The following is a 13,911-nucleotide window of genomic DNA, read 5'->3' as shown; positions in this document are numbered from 1 at the left end:
TGACCGTTGTGGGGTTTAACAGCACAGTGGATGCTGTACTATGTCAGGTTCCTGTGTGTGTGTGTGTGTGTGTGTGTGTGTGTGTGTGTGTGTGTGTGTGTGTGTGTGTGTGTGTGTGTGTGTGTGTGTGTGTGTGTGTGTGTGTGTGTGTGTGTGTGTGTGTGTGTGTGTGTGTGCGCGTGCACGCACCACTGGGCCTGGAATGAATGGGATGTTAATTGAGAGTAATCAAGATGTCGTGCTTCCACAGGCCCCGTGTGACAACGGCTCCAAAATCCAGAACTACACGCTCCAGTGGGACGAGGGGAAGGGGACCGGGGGTTATGAGCAGTGTTACTATGGACCTCAGAAGCAGTATCGGGTCACCAAGCTCTCTCCAGCTTCAAGATACTCCTTCCGCCTCGCAGCCAAAAACGACATGGGTACAAGGTAAGTGGCAAACTCAACGATATTTTCTCCTGGACACAGTGATGACAGGCCACGTACTGTCTCTACGGGCCACGTACTGTCTCTACGGGCCACGTACTGTCTCTACGGGCCACGTACTGTCTCTACGGGCCACGTACTGTCTCTACGGGCCACGTACTGTCTCTACGGGCCACGTACTGTCTCTACGGGCCACGTACTGTCTCTACGGGCCACGTACTGTCTCTACGGGCCACGTACTGTCTCTACGGGCCACGTACTGTCTCTACGGGCCGCTTACTGTCTCCTCCTTCCTGTCCTCTCTCCTCCTCTCTCTCCTCGGCTCCCTTCTCTCCTCCCTCCCCTCTCTCCAAACGACTCATCTCCCTCTTTTGTCTTTTGGGTTTTCCTTCCTCTCTGTTAGTGAGTTCTCTGAGACAGTGGACCTGTATACCTCGTGCAGCGTACCCTCCCCGCCCCTCCCTCCAGAGCTGGTGAAGGCAGGGGTGACCTGGTTGTGTCTGACCTGGCAGAGACCATCCACTTCCCCCAAGGAGGACGATATCTTCTACAGCCTGGAGATGGATGAGGACGAGGTACGGGTCAGTCAGTCATGACATTACATACTGATGAGGACGAGGTACGGATCAGTCATGACATTACATACTGATGAGGACGAGGTACGGATCAGTCATGACATTACATACTGATGAGGACGAGTTACGGGTCAGTCAGTCATATGACATTACATACTGATGAGGACGAGGTACGGATCAGTCATGACATTACATACTGATGAGGACGAGTTACGGGTCAGTCAGTCATATGACATTACATACTGATGAGGACGAGGTACGGGTCAGTCATGACATTACATACCGATGAGGACGAGTTACGGGTCAGTCATGACATTACATACTGATGAGGACGAGGTACGGATCAGTCATGACATTACATACTGATGAGGACGAGTTTTTGTGCTCAACTGGTCTTTGTCCCCCCATCTTGTCCCCATTCATTCTCCCCAGGGTTATGGCTTCCAACCCAGCTATGATGGTGATGAGCTATCCTGACTGAGAACCTGCACAGGAGCACCACGTCAATGTTCAGGGTAAGTCACTCTGGGGCCAGCCGGACGGATAGAGTCATTCAACTGGTACAGTCTGATGAGTCATTCAACTGGTACAGGATCAGTCTATAGAGTCAGTCTATATAGTCATTCAACTGGTACAGTCTATAGAGTCAGTCTATAGAGTCAGTCTATGAGGAGAGTCATTCAACTGGTACAGTCTATAGTCATTCAGTCAACTGGTACAGTCTGATGAGAGTCAGTCTATCAGAGTCATTCAACATTACATCTGATGAGTCATTCAACTGGTCAGTCTATAGAGTCATTGACATTACATCTGATGAGTCATTCAACTGGTACAGTCATGAGTCATTCAACTGGTACAGTCGATGAGAGTCATTCAACTGGTACAGTCATGAGTCATTACATACAGTGATGAGAGTCATTCAACTGGATCAGTCATAGAGTCATTCATACTGATGAGGACAGTCTTTTGTGTCATTCAACTGGTACAGTCTTGTCATTCAACTGGTACAGTCTATAGAGTCATTCAACTCATTCTCCCCAGGGTCTATAGAGTCATTCAACTGGTACAGTCTATGATGGTCATACAACTAGTACAGTCTATAGAGTCAACAACTGGTACAGTCTATAGAGTCATTCAACTGGTACAGTCTCAGGTCATTCAACTGGTACAGTCTATAGAGTCATTCAACTGGTACAGTCTATAGAGTCATTCAACTGGTACAGTCTATAGTCATTCAACTGGTACAGTCTATAGAGTCATTCAACTGGTACAGTCTATAGAGTCAGTCTATAGAGTCATTCAACTGGTACAGTCTATAGAGTCATTCAACTGGTACAGTCTATAGAGTCATTCAACTGGTACAGTCTATAGAGTCATTCAACTGGTACAGTCTATAGAGTCATTCAACTGGTACAGTCTATAGAGTCATTCAACTGGTACAGTCTATAGAGTCATTCAACTGGTACAGTCTATAGAGTCATTCAACTGGTACAGTCTATAGAGTCATTCAACTGGTACAGTCTATAGAGTCATTCAACTGGTACAGTCTATAGAGTCATTCAACTAGTACAGTCTATAGAGTCAGTCTATAGAGTCATTCAACTGGTACAGTCTATAGAGTCATACAACTAGTACAGTCTATAGAGTCATACAACTGGTACAGTCTATAGAGTCATTCAACTGGTACAGTCTATAGAGGCATTCAACTGGTACAGTCTATAGAGTCATACAACTGGTACAGTCTATAGAGTCATTCAACTGGTAGTCTATAGAGTTATACAACTAGTACAGTCTATAGAGTTATACAACTAGTACAGTCTATAGAGTCATTCAACTGGTACAGTCTATAGAGTTATACAACTGGTACAGTCTATAGAGTCATTCAACTAGTACAACTGGTACAGTCTATAGTCATTCAACTAGTACAACTGGTACAGTCTATAGAGTCATTCAACTAGTACAGTCTATATAGTCAGTCTATAGAGTTATACAACTGGTACAGTCTATAGTCATTCAACTAGTACAGTCTATATAGTCAGTCTATAGAGTCATTCAACTGGTACAGTCTATAGAGTCATACAACTGGTACAGTCTATAGTCATACAACTGGTACAGTCTATAGAGTCATTCAACTGGTACAGTCTATAGAGTCATACAACTGGTACAGTCTATAGAGTCATTCAACTGGTACAGTCTATAGAGTTATACAACTGGTACAGTCTATAGAGTCATTCAACTAGTACAGTCTATATAGTCATTCAACTGGTACAGTCTATAGAGTCATTCAACTGGTACAGTCTATAGAGTCATTCAACTGGTACAGTCTATAGTCATTCAACTGGTACAGTCTATAGAGTCATTCAACTGGTACAGTCTATAGAGTCATTCAACTGGTACAGCCTATAGAGTCATTCAACTGGTACAGCCTATAGAGTTATACAACTAGTACAACTGGTACAGTCTATAGAGTCATTCAACTAGTACAACTGGTACAGTCTATAGAGTCATTCAACTAGTACAGTCTATAGTCATTCAACTGGTACAGTCTATAGAGTCATTCAACTGGTACAGCCTATAGAGTCATTCAACTGGTACAGCCTATAGTTATACAACTAGTACAACTGGTACAGTCTATAGAGTCATTCAACTAGTACAACTGGTACAGTCTATAGAGTCATTCAACTAGTACAGTCTATAGTCATTCAACTAGTACAGTCTATAGAGTCATTCAACTGGTACAACTGGTACAGTCTATAGAGGCATTCAACTAGTACAGTCTATATAGTCAGTCTATAGAGTCATTCAACTAGTACAACTAGTACAGTCTATAGAATCATTCAACTAGTACAGTCTATAGAATCATTCAACTAGTACAGTCTATAGTCATTCAACTAGTACAGTCTATAGTCATTCAACTAGTACAGTCTATAGTCATTCAACTAGTACAGTCTATATAGTCAGTCTATAGAGTCATTCAACTAGTACAACTAGTACAGTTTATAGTCATTCAACTGGTACAGTCTATAGAGTCACACAACTAGTACAGTTTATAGTCATTCAACTGGTACAGTCTATAGTCATTCAACTAGTACAGTCTATAGTCATTCAACTGGTACAGTCTATAGTCATTCAACTGGTACAGTCTATAGTCACACAACTAGTACAGTCTATATAGTCAGTCTATAGAGTCACACAACTAGTACAGTCTATAGAGTCATTCAACTGGTACAGCCTATAGAGTCATTCAACTGGTACAGCCTATAGAGTTATACAACTAGTACAACTGGTACAGTCTATAGAGTCATTCAACTAGTACAACTGGTACAGTCTATAGAGTCATTCAACTAGTACAGTCTATAGTCATTCAACTGGTACAGTCTATAGTCATTCAACTGGTACAGTCTATAGTCATTCAACTGGTACAGTCTATAGAGTCAGTTTATAGAGTCATTCAACTGGTACAGTCTATAGTCATTCAACTGGTACAGTCTATAGTCATTCAACTGGTACAGTCTATAGTCATTCAACTGGTACAGTCTATAGTCATTCAACTGGTACAGTCTATAGTCATTCAACTGGTACAGTCTATAGTCATTCAACTAGTACAGTCTATAGTCATTCAACTAGTACAGTCTATAGTCATTCAACTAGTACAGTCTATAGAGTCATTCAACTGGTACAGTCTATAGTCATTCAACTGGTACAGTCTATAGAGTCATTCAACTGGTACAGTCTATATAGTCAGTTTATAGAGTCATTCAACTGGTACAGTCTATAGTCATTCAACTGGTACAGTCTATAGTCATTCAACTAGTACAGTTTATAGAGTCATTCAACTGGTACAGTTTATAGAGTCATTCAACTGGTACAGTCTATAGTCATTCAACTAGTACAGTTTATAGAGTCATTCAACTGGTACAGTCTATAGTCATTCAACTGGTACAGTCTATAGTCATTCAACTGGTACAGTCTATAGTCATTCAACTGGTACAGTCTATAGAGTCATTCAACTGGTACAGTCTATAGAGTCACACAACTAGTACAGTCTATAGAGTCATTCAACTGGTACAGTCTATAGAGTCATTCAACTGGTACAGTCTATAGTCATTCAACTGGTACAGTCTATAGAGTCATTCAACTGGTACAGTCTATAGAGTCATTCAACTGGTACAGCCTATAGAGTCATTCAACTGGTACAGTCTATAGTCATTCAACTAGTACAGTCTATAGTCATTCAACTGGTACAGTCTATAGTCATTCAACTGGTACAGTCTATAGTCATTCAACTAGTACAGTCTATATAGTCAGTCTATAGAGTCACACAACTAGTACAGTCTATAGAGTCATTCAACTGGTACAGTCTATAGAGTCATTCAACTGGTACAGTCTATAGTCATTCAACTGGTACAGTCTATAGAGTCATTCAACTGGTACAGTCTATATAGTCAGTTTATAGAGTCATTCAACTGGTACAGTCTATAGTCATTCAACTGGTACAGTCTATAGTCATTCAACTGGTACAGTCTATAGTCATTCAACTGGTACAGTCTATAGTCATTCAACTGGTACAGTCTATAGTCATTCAACTGGTACAGTCTATATAGTCAGTCTATAGAGTCACACAACTAGTACAGTCTATAGAGTCATTCAACTGGTACAGTCTATAGAGTCATTCAACTGGTACAGTCTATAGTCATTCAACTGGTACAGTCTATATAGTCAGTCTATAGAGTCACACAACTAGTACAGTCTATAGAGTCATTCAACTGGTACAGTCTATAGTCATTCAACTGGTACAGTCTATAGTCATTCAACTGGTACAGTCTATAGTCATTCAACTGGTACAGTCTATAGTCATTCAACTGGTACAGTCTATAGAGTCATTCAACTGGTACAGTCTATAGAGTCATTCAACTGGTACAGCCTATAGAGTCATTCAACTAGTACAGTCTATAGTCATTCAACTGGTACAGTCTATAGTCATTCAACTGGTACAGTCTATATAGTCAGTCTATAGAGTCACACAACTAGTAGTCAGTCAGTTTATAGAGTCATTCAACTGGTACAGTCTATAGAGTCATTCAACTGGTACAGTCTATAGTCATTCAACTGGTACAGTCTATAGAGTCATTCAACTGGTACAGTCTATAGAGTCATTCAACTGGTACAGCCTATAGAGTCATTCAACTGGTACAGCCTATAGAGTCATTCAACTGGTACAGTCTATAGTCATTCAACTAGTACAGTCTATAGTCATTCAACTGGTACAGTCTATAGTCATTCAACTGGTACAGTCTATAGTCATTCAACTGGTACAGTCTATAGTCATTCAACTAGTACAGTCTATATAGTCAGTCTATAGAGTCACACAACTAGTACAGTCTATAGAGTCATTCAACTGGTACAGTCTATAGAGTCATTCAACTGGTACAGTCTATAGAGTCATTCAACTGGTACAGTCTATAGTCATTCAACTGGTACAGTCTATAGAGTCATTCAACTGGTACAGTCTATATAGTCAGTTTATAGAGTCATTCAACTGGTACAGTCTATAGTCATTCAACTGGTACAGTCTATAGTCATTCAACTGGTACAGTCTATAGTCATTCAACTGGTACAGTCTATAGTCATTCAACTGGTACAGTCTATAGTCATTCAACTAGTACAGTCTATAGTCATTCAACTAGTACAGTCTATAGTCATTCAACTAGTACAGTCTATAGAGTCATTCAACTGGTACAGTCTATAGTCATTCAACTGGTACAGTCTATAGAGTCATTCAACTGGTACAGTCTATATAGTCAGTTTATAGAGTCATTCAACTGGTACAGTCTATAGTCATTCAACTGGTACAGTCTATAGTCATTCAACTGGTACAGTCTATAGTCATTCAACTAGTACAGTCTATAGTCATTCAACTAGTACAGTCTATAGTCATTCAACTAGTACAGTCTATAGTCATTCAACTAGTACAGTCTATAGTCATTCAACTAGTACAGTCTATAGTCATTCAACTAGTACAGTCTATAGTCATTCAACTGGTACAGCCTATAGAGTCATTCAACTGGTACAGTCTATAGAGTCATTCAACTAGTACAACTGGTACAGTCTATAGAGTCATTCAACTAGTACAACTGGTACAGTCTATAGAGTCATTCAACTAGTACAGTCTATAGTCATTCAACTGGTACAGTCTATAGAGTCATTCAACTGGTACAGCCTATAGAGTCATTCAACTGGTACAGCCTATAGAGTTATACAACTAGTACAACTGGTACAGTCTATAGAGTCATTCAACTAGTACAACTAGTACAGTCTATAGTCATTCAACTAGTACAGTCTATAGAGTCATTCAACTGGTACAACTGGTACAGTCTATAGAGGCATTCAACTAGTACAGTCTATATAGTCAGTCTATAGAGTCATTCAACTAGTACAGTCTATAGAATCATTCAACTAGTACAGTCTATAGAATCATTCAACTAGTACAGTCTATAGTCATTCAACTAGTACAGTCTATAGTCATTCAACTAGTACAGTCTATAGTCATTCAACTAGTACAGTCTATATAGTCAGTCTATAGAGTCATTCAACTAGTACAACTAGTACAGTTTATAGTCATTCAACTGGTACAGTCTATAGAGTCACACAACTAGTACAGTTTATAGTCATTCAACTGGTACAGTCTATAGTCATTCAACTAGTACAGTCTATAGTCATTCAACTGGTACAGTCTATAGTCATTCAACTGGTACAGTCTATAGTCACACAACTAGTACAGTCTATATAGTCAGTCTATAGAGTCACACAACTAGTACAGTCTATAGAGTCATTCAACTGGTACAGCCTATAGAGTCATTCAACTGGTACAGCCTATAGAGTTATACAACTAGTACAACTGGTACAGTCTATAGAGTCATTCAACTAGTACAACTGGTACAGTCTATAGAGTCATTCAACTAGTACAGTCTATAGTCATTCAACTGGTACAGTCTATAGAGTCATTCAACTGGTACAGTCTATAGTCATTCAACTGGTACAGTCTATAGAGTCAGTTTATAGAGTCATTCAACTGGTACAGTCTATAGTCATTCAACTGGTACAGTCTATAGTCATTCAACTGGTACAGTCTATAGTCATTCAACTGGTACAGTCTATAGTCATTCAACTGGTATAGTCAGTCTACTAGTCATTCAACTGGTACAGTCTATAGTCATTCAACTGGTACAGTCTATAGTCATTCAACTAGTACAGTCTATAGTCATTCAACTAGTACAGTCTATAGAGTCATTCAACTGGTACAGTCTATAGTCATTCAACTGGTACAGTCTATAGAGTCATTCAACTGGTACAGTCTATATAGTCAGTTTATAGAGTCATTCAACTGGTACAGTCTATAGTCATTCAACTGGTACAGTCTATAGTCATTCAACTAGTACAGTTTATAGAGTCATTCAACTGGTACAGTTTATAGAGTCATTCAACTGGTACAGTCTATAGTCATTCAACTAGTACAGTTTATAGAGTCATTCAACTGGTACAGTCTATAGTCATTCAACTGGTACAGTCTATAGTCATTCAACTGGTACAGTCTATAGTCATTCAACTGGTACAGTCTATAGAGTCATTCAACTGGTACAGTCCATAGAGTCAGTCTATAGAGTCATTCAACTGGTACAGTCTATAGTCAGTCTATAGAGTCAGTCTATGGCGTCATATTGAGAGCGAGATAGAAAGACAGAAGTGAGTGAGGGTAAAAGGAGAGAGACGGAGAGAAACAGGGGTGAAGACGCCGAGACAGAGGAACCAAAGAGAGACGGAGAGAAACAGGGGTGAAGACGCCGAGACAGAGGAACCAAAGGGAGACGGAGAGAAACAGGGGTGAAGACGCCGAGACAGAGGAACCAAAGAGAGACGGAGAGAAACAGGGGTGAAGACGCCGAGACAGAGGAACCAAAGAGAGACGGAGAGAAACAGGGGTGAAGACGCCGAGACAGAGGAACCAAAGGGAGACGGAGAGAAACAGGGGTGAAGACGCCGAGACAGAGGAACCAAAGAGAGACGGAGAGAGGGGTGAAGAAGACAGAGGGAGACGGAGAGAAACAGGGGTGAAGACGCCGAGACAGAGGAACCAAAGGGAGACGGAGAGAAACAGGGGTGAAGAGACAGAGGAACCAAAGAGAGACGGAGAGACAGAGGAACAAAGGGAGACGGAGAGAAACAAAGACAGAGAACGGACGGAGAGAAACAGGGGTGAAGACGCCGAGACAGAGGAACCAAAGAGAGACGGAGAGAAACAGGGGTGAAGACGCCGAGACAGAGGAACCAAAGAGAGACGGAGAGAAACAGGGGTGAAGACGCCGAGACAGAGGAACCAAAGAGAGACGGAGAGAAGTAAGAGCCCACGTGGTGTGTCTGATCACTGCTGTTTGATCTTCAGGGTTAATTAGATTACGGATCAATGTCTTCCTGTCTCAGGGAGGAGGAGGGGAAGTGGTTATGACGAGGAGAGGAGGGCGATTGGCACACAGCGGTCTATGACTCATATGACTGCAGGGATCTAATGGTATTAGTCTCCCCTCCCACGTTCCCCAAATGGCACCCTATTGCCTATATAGTTCACTACTATTGATCAGAGCCCTATGGGTCTTGGTCTAAAGTAGTGCACTATTTAAGGGAAATGGTTCCATTTGGGACAGATGCTGACTCTCAGGGTAACAGGAGCTGTCCACAATCCCACACACCGGTAGGCCAATCAGTGGCTAATTAGGTAAGCATTGTGGGAAATGGTAAACTGGCCTTTATTGTGAACTCGGACTGGAAGTGGTCAAGCAGCCCATTTTGGAGCTGAGCAAATCTTTTCTCACAACGACGCAAAGTGGGTTGTTGTAAGTCTAGTTAAAATCATCATGGTCAAATACAGGCTGAATTGAATCACATTGAATCAGCACACCTTCCCTCCCTCCCTCTGTCTCTCTGCCCCCAACAGTCTCTCTCTTTCTCTCTGTCCATTCAATTCAAAGGGCTTCATTGGCATGGGAAACTTTTGTTTTAATTTCCAATTCAATTGAAATAAACAAAAGTGAGAAGTCACAAAACAAACATCACCAAAAACCGATTAGAATTTTGACAGTAAATTATTATACACAAAATCAGAGTGACAGCAATGTGCAAAACAATGTTTGACTTGTTTATAAATTCTTTGGTCTTTGTGATCTGTGGAGAATATACGTCTAATATGGACATACATTTGGCAGGAAGTTAGGAAGTGTAGGTCATACATTTGGCAGGAAGTTAGGAAGTGTAGGTTATACATTTGGCAGGAAGTTAGGAAGTGCAGGTCATATATTTGGCAGGAAGTTAGGAAGTGTAGGTCATATATTTGGCAGGAAGTTAGGAAGTGTAGGTTATACATTTGGCAGGAAGTTAGGAAGTGCAGGTCATACATTTGGCAGGAAGTTAGGAAGTGTAGGTCATATATTTGGCAGGAAGTTGGGAAGTGCAGGTCATATATTTGGCAGGAAGTTGAAGTGCAGGTCATATATTTGGCAGGAAGTTGGGAAGTGCAGGTCATATATTTGGCAGGAAATTGGGAAGTGCAGGTCATATATTTGGCAGGAAGTTGGGAAGTGCAGGTCATATATTTGGCAGGAAGTTAGGAAGTGTAGGTTATACATTTGGCAGGAAGTTAGGAAGTGTAGGTCATATATTTGGCAGGAAGTTGGGAAGTGCAGGTCATATATTTGGCAGGAAGTTAGGAAGTGTAGGTCATATATTTGGCAGGAAGTTGGGAAGTGCAGGTCATACATTTGGCAGGAAGTTAGGAAGTGCAGGTCATATATTTGGCAGGAAGTTAGGAAGTGTAGGTTATACATTTGGCAGGAAGTTAGGAAGTGCAGGTCATATATTTGGCAGGAAGTTAGGAAGTGCAAGTCATATATTTGGCAGGAAGTTAGGAAGTGCAGGTCATACATTTGGCAGGATGCTAGGAAGGGCATTTCAGTTTCCACCTCATTTTGTGGGCAGTGGGCACATAGGCAGACCTGGCTCTCGAGAGAAGACAATCTATGGCAGCCTCTCTCAATAGCAAGGCTATGCTCACGGAGTCTGTACAAGGATTTACTTAAATTTGGTTCAGTCACAGTGGTCAGGTATTCTGCTACCGTGTGTTCTCTGTTTAGGGCCAGATATCATTAAAATTTTCACTGTTTGTTTGGGGGGGGGGGGTTGGTTCAGATAGTCATCTTTTTGCTTTCTCATAATTCGGTTGAGTCTAATTGTGTTGCTGTCCTGGGGCTCTGTGCGGTCTTTTTGTGAACAAGGCCCTGAGGAAAGATATCTGTGTGTTTATTGGCAATTTTAAACGAACACTTGTTGTTTGTTGTACATTTATGTTATCCTGTCATATCCGCTTCCCCCCAACACCGCTCTCTATCCATTTGTATAGCAGACCTTCATGCCAAATGTTTTTTATTTTATTTTATTTTTAATCAACAAAGACGTGAGATGTTTTGTTTGTTTGTCAGGAAGGTTGTGCCGGGTGTATACGTGGTCTGTCGTACGGTATTTTGGTAGGTAGCAAATTTGCTCAAGACGTTGTTTTCACTGAGGAAATGTTGGGAGTCTGCTTTTAATACTGCTGGATTTTTCCCAAGATTGCTATTGATGCAAATGTCATAGTAATTGTTGGATTCAAATTTGTCTCCACTTTTGTGGATTGGGATGATCAGACCGTGGTTCCAAATATTGGGGAAGATGCCAAAGCTGCGGGTAATGTTGGAGTTTAAGAATAGCCAATTGGAATTTGTGGTCTGTATGTTTTATCATTTCATTTAGGATACCACCAACACTTTAGCGACGCTAGGTGGAGGTAGCCACCAGCGCTTTAGCGTTGCTAGGTGGAGGTGGCCACCAGCTCTTTAGTGTTGCTAGGTGGAGGTAGCCACCAGCTCTAGTGTTGCTAGGTGGAGGTGGCCACCAGCTCTTTAGCGTTGCTAGGTGGAGGTGGCCACCAGCTCTTTAGCGTTGCTAGGTGGAGGTAGCCACCAGCTCTTTAGCGTTGCTAGGTGGAGGTGGCCACCAGCTCTTTAGCGTTGCTAGGTGGAGGTGGCCACCAGCTCTTTAGCGTTGCTAGGTGGAGGTGGCCACCAGCTCTTTAGCGTTGCTAGGTGGAGGTGGCCACCAGCTCTTTAGCGTTGCTAGGTGGAGGTGGCCACCAGCTCTTTAGCGTTGCTAGGTGGAGGTGGCCACCAGCTCTTTAGCGTTGCTAGGTGGAGGTGGCCACCAGCTCTTTAGCGTTGCTAGGTGGAGGTGGCCACCAGCTCTTTAGCGTTGCTAGGTGGAGGTGGCCACCAGCTCTTTAGCGTTGCTAGGTGGAGGTGGCCACCAGCTCTTTAGCGTTGCTAGGTGGAGGTGGCCACCAGCTCTTTAGCGTTGCTAGGTGGAGGTGGCCACCAGCTCTTTAGCGTTGCTAGGTGGAGGTGGCCACCTAGGTGGAGGTGGCCACCAGCTCTTTAGCGTTGCTAGGTGGAGGTGGCCACCAGCTCTTTAGCGTTGCTAGGTGGAGGTGGCCACCAGCTCTTTAGCGTTGCTAGGTGGAGGTGGCCACCAGCTCTTTAGCGTTGCTAGGTGGAGGTGGCCACCAGCTCTTTAGCGTTGCTAGGTGGAGGTGGCCACCAGCTCTTTAGCGTTGCTAAGTGGCGGGAAGTGGCCGTTTAGCCGGTAGTGGATTGGGGTGATCAGGCCTTGGTTCCAAATATTGGGGAAGCTGTCAGAGATGCGGGTAATGTTGTAGTTTAACAATAGCCAATTTGATTTCATGGTCTGTATGTTTTATCATTTAATTTAGGATACCATCAACACCACAGGCCTTTTTGGGTTAGAGGGTTTGTATTATATCCTATGTTTCATTCAATGTAATTAGAATCCACTGGCTTCTGGTAGTCTTTAATAGTTGATTCTAAGATTTGTAATTGATCATGTATCTTTGCCCTGTTTGTTCTTTTGTTATAGAGTCGAAAAGATTTGAAGTGGTTCATCTGTACCTGCTACTTGCTCTCTGCCCCCCCTTCTCAAATCAATGTAAATTCTATTTGTCACATGGGCTGCATAGAACAGGTTTAGACCTTACAGTAAAAGCTTACTTGCAAACCCTTAACCAACAATGCAGTTTCAAGATAATACCTTTAAAAGAAGTAAGCGATAAGAATAACAAATCATTAAAGAGCCGCAGTAAATAACCATAGCGGGGCTATATACAGGGGGTACCAGTACAGAGTCAATGTGGGGGCTATATACAGGGGGTACCAGTACAGAGTCAATGTGGGGGCTATATACAGGGGGTACCAGTACAGAGTCAATGTGGAGGTCAATGTATATACAGAGTCAATGTGGAGGCTATATACAGGGGGTACCAGTACAGAGTCAATGTGGAGGCTATATACAGGGGGTACCAGTACAGAGTCAATGTGGAGGCTATATACAGGGGGTACCAGTACAGAGTCAATGTGGAGGCTATATACAGGGGGTACCAGTACAGAGGGGTACCAGTACAGAGTCAATGTGGAGGCTATATACAGGGGTACCAGTACAGAGTCAATGTGGAGGCTATATACAGGGGTACCAGTACAGAGTCAATGTGGAGGCTATATACAGGGGGGGTACCAGTACAGAGTCAATGTGGAGGCTATATACAGGGGGTACCAGTACAGAGTCAATGTGGAGGCTATATACAGGGGGTACCAGTACAGAGTCAATGTGGAGGCTATATACAGGGGGTACCAGTACAGAGTCAATGTGGAGGCTATATACAGGGGGTACCAGTACAGAGTCAATGTGGAGGCTATATACAGTGGGTACCGGTACAGAGTCAATGTGGAGGCTATATACAGGGGGTACCAGTACAGAGTCA

The 13,911-nt window shown here is 42.4% G+C and overlaps 1 protein-coding gene across 1 annotated transcript in view; it reads left to right on the top strand.

Annotated features, from left to right (window-relative positions):
* Positions 1-13,911, top strand: part of fndc3a (fibronectin type III domain containing 3A) — a 110,708-nt gene that overhangs the window by 64,117 nt on the left and 32,680 nt on the right. The window contains 4 exon segments of the mRNA XM_046296291.1: positions 251-429; positions 830-1,007; positions 1,434-1,473; positions 1,476-1,516. Coding sequence (XP_046152247.1) covers positions 251-429; positions 830-1,007; positions 1,434-1,473; positions 1,476-1,516 — 438 coding nt within the window.

This window comes from Oncorhynchus gorbuscha, linkage group LG13 (assembly GCF_021184085.1).
Source record: "Oncorhynchus gorbuscha isolate QuinsamMale2020 ecotype Even-year linkage group LG13, OgorEven_v1.0, whole genome shotgun sequence".
In the NCBI taxonomy this organism is placed as follows: Eukaryota; Metazoa; Chordata; class Actinopteri; order Salmoniformes; family Salmonidae; genus Oncorhynchus; species Oncorhynchus gorbuscha.
Note: the sequence above shows the minus strand (reverse complement) of the source record. Positions and strands in the feature narration are given on the sequence as shown.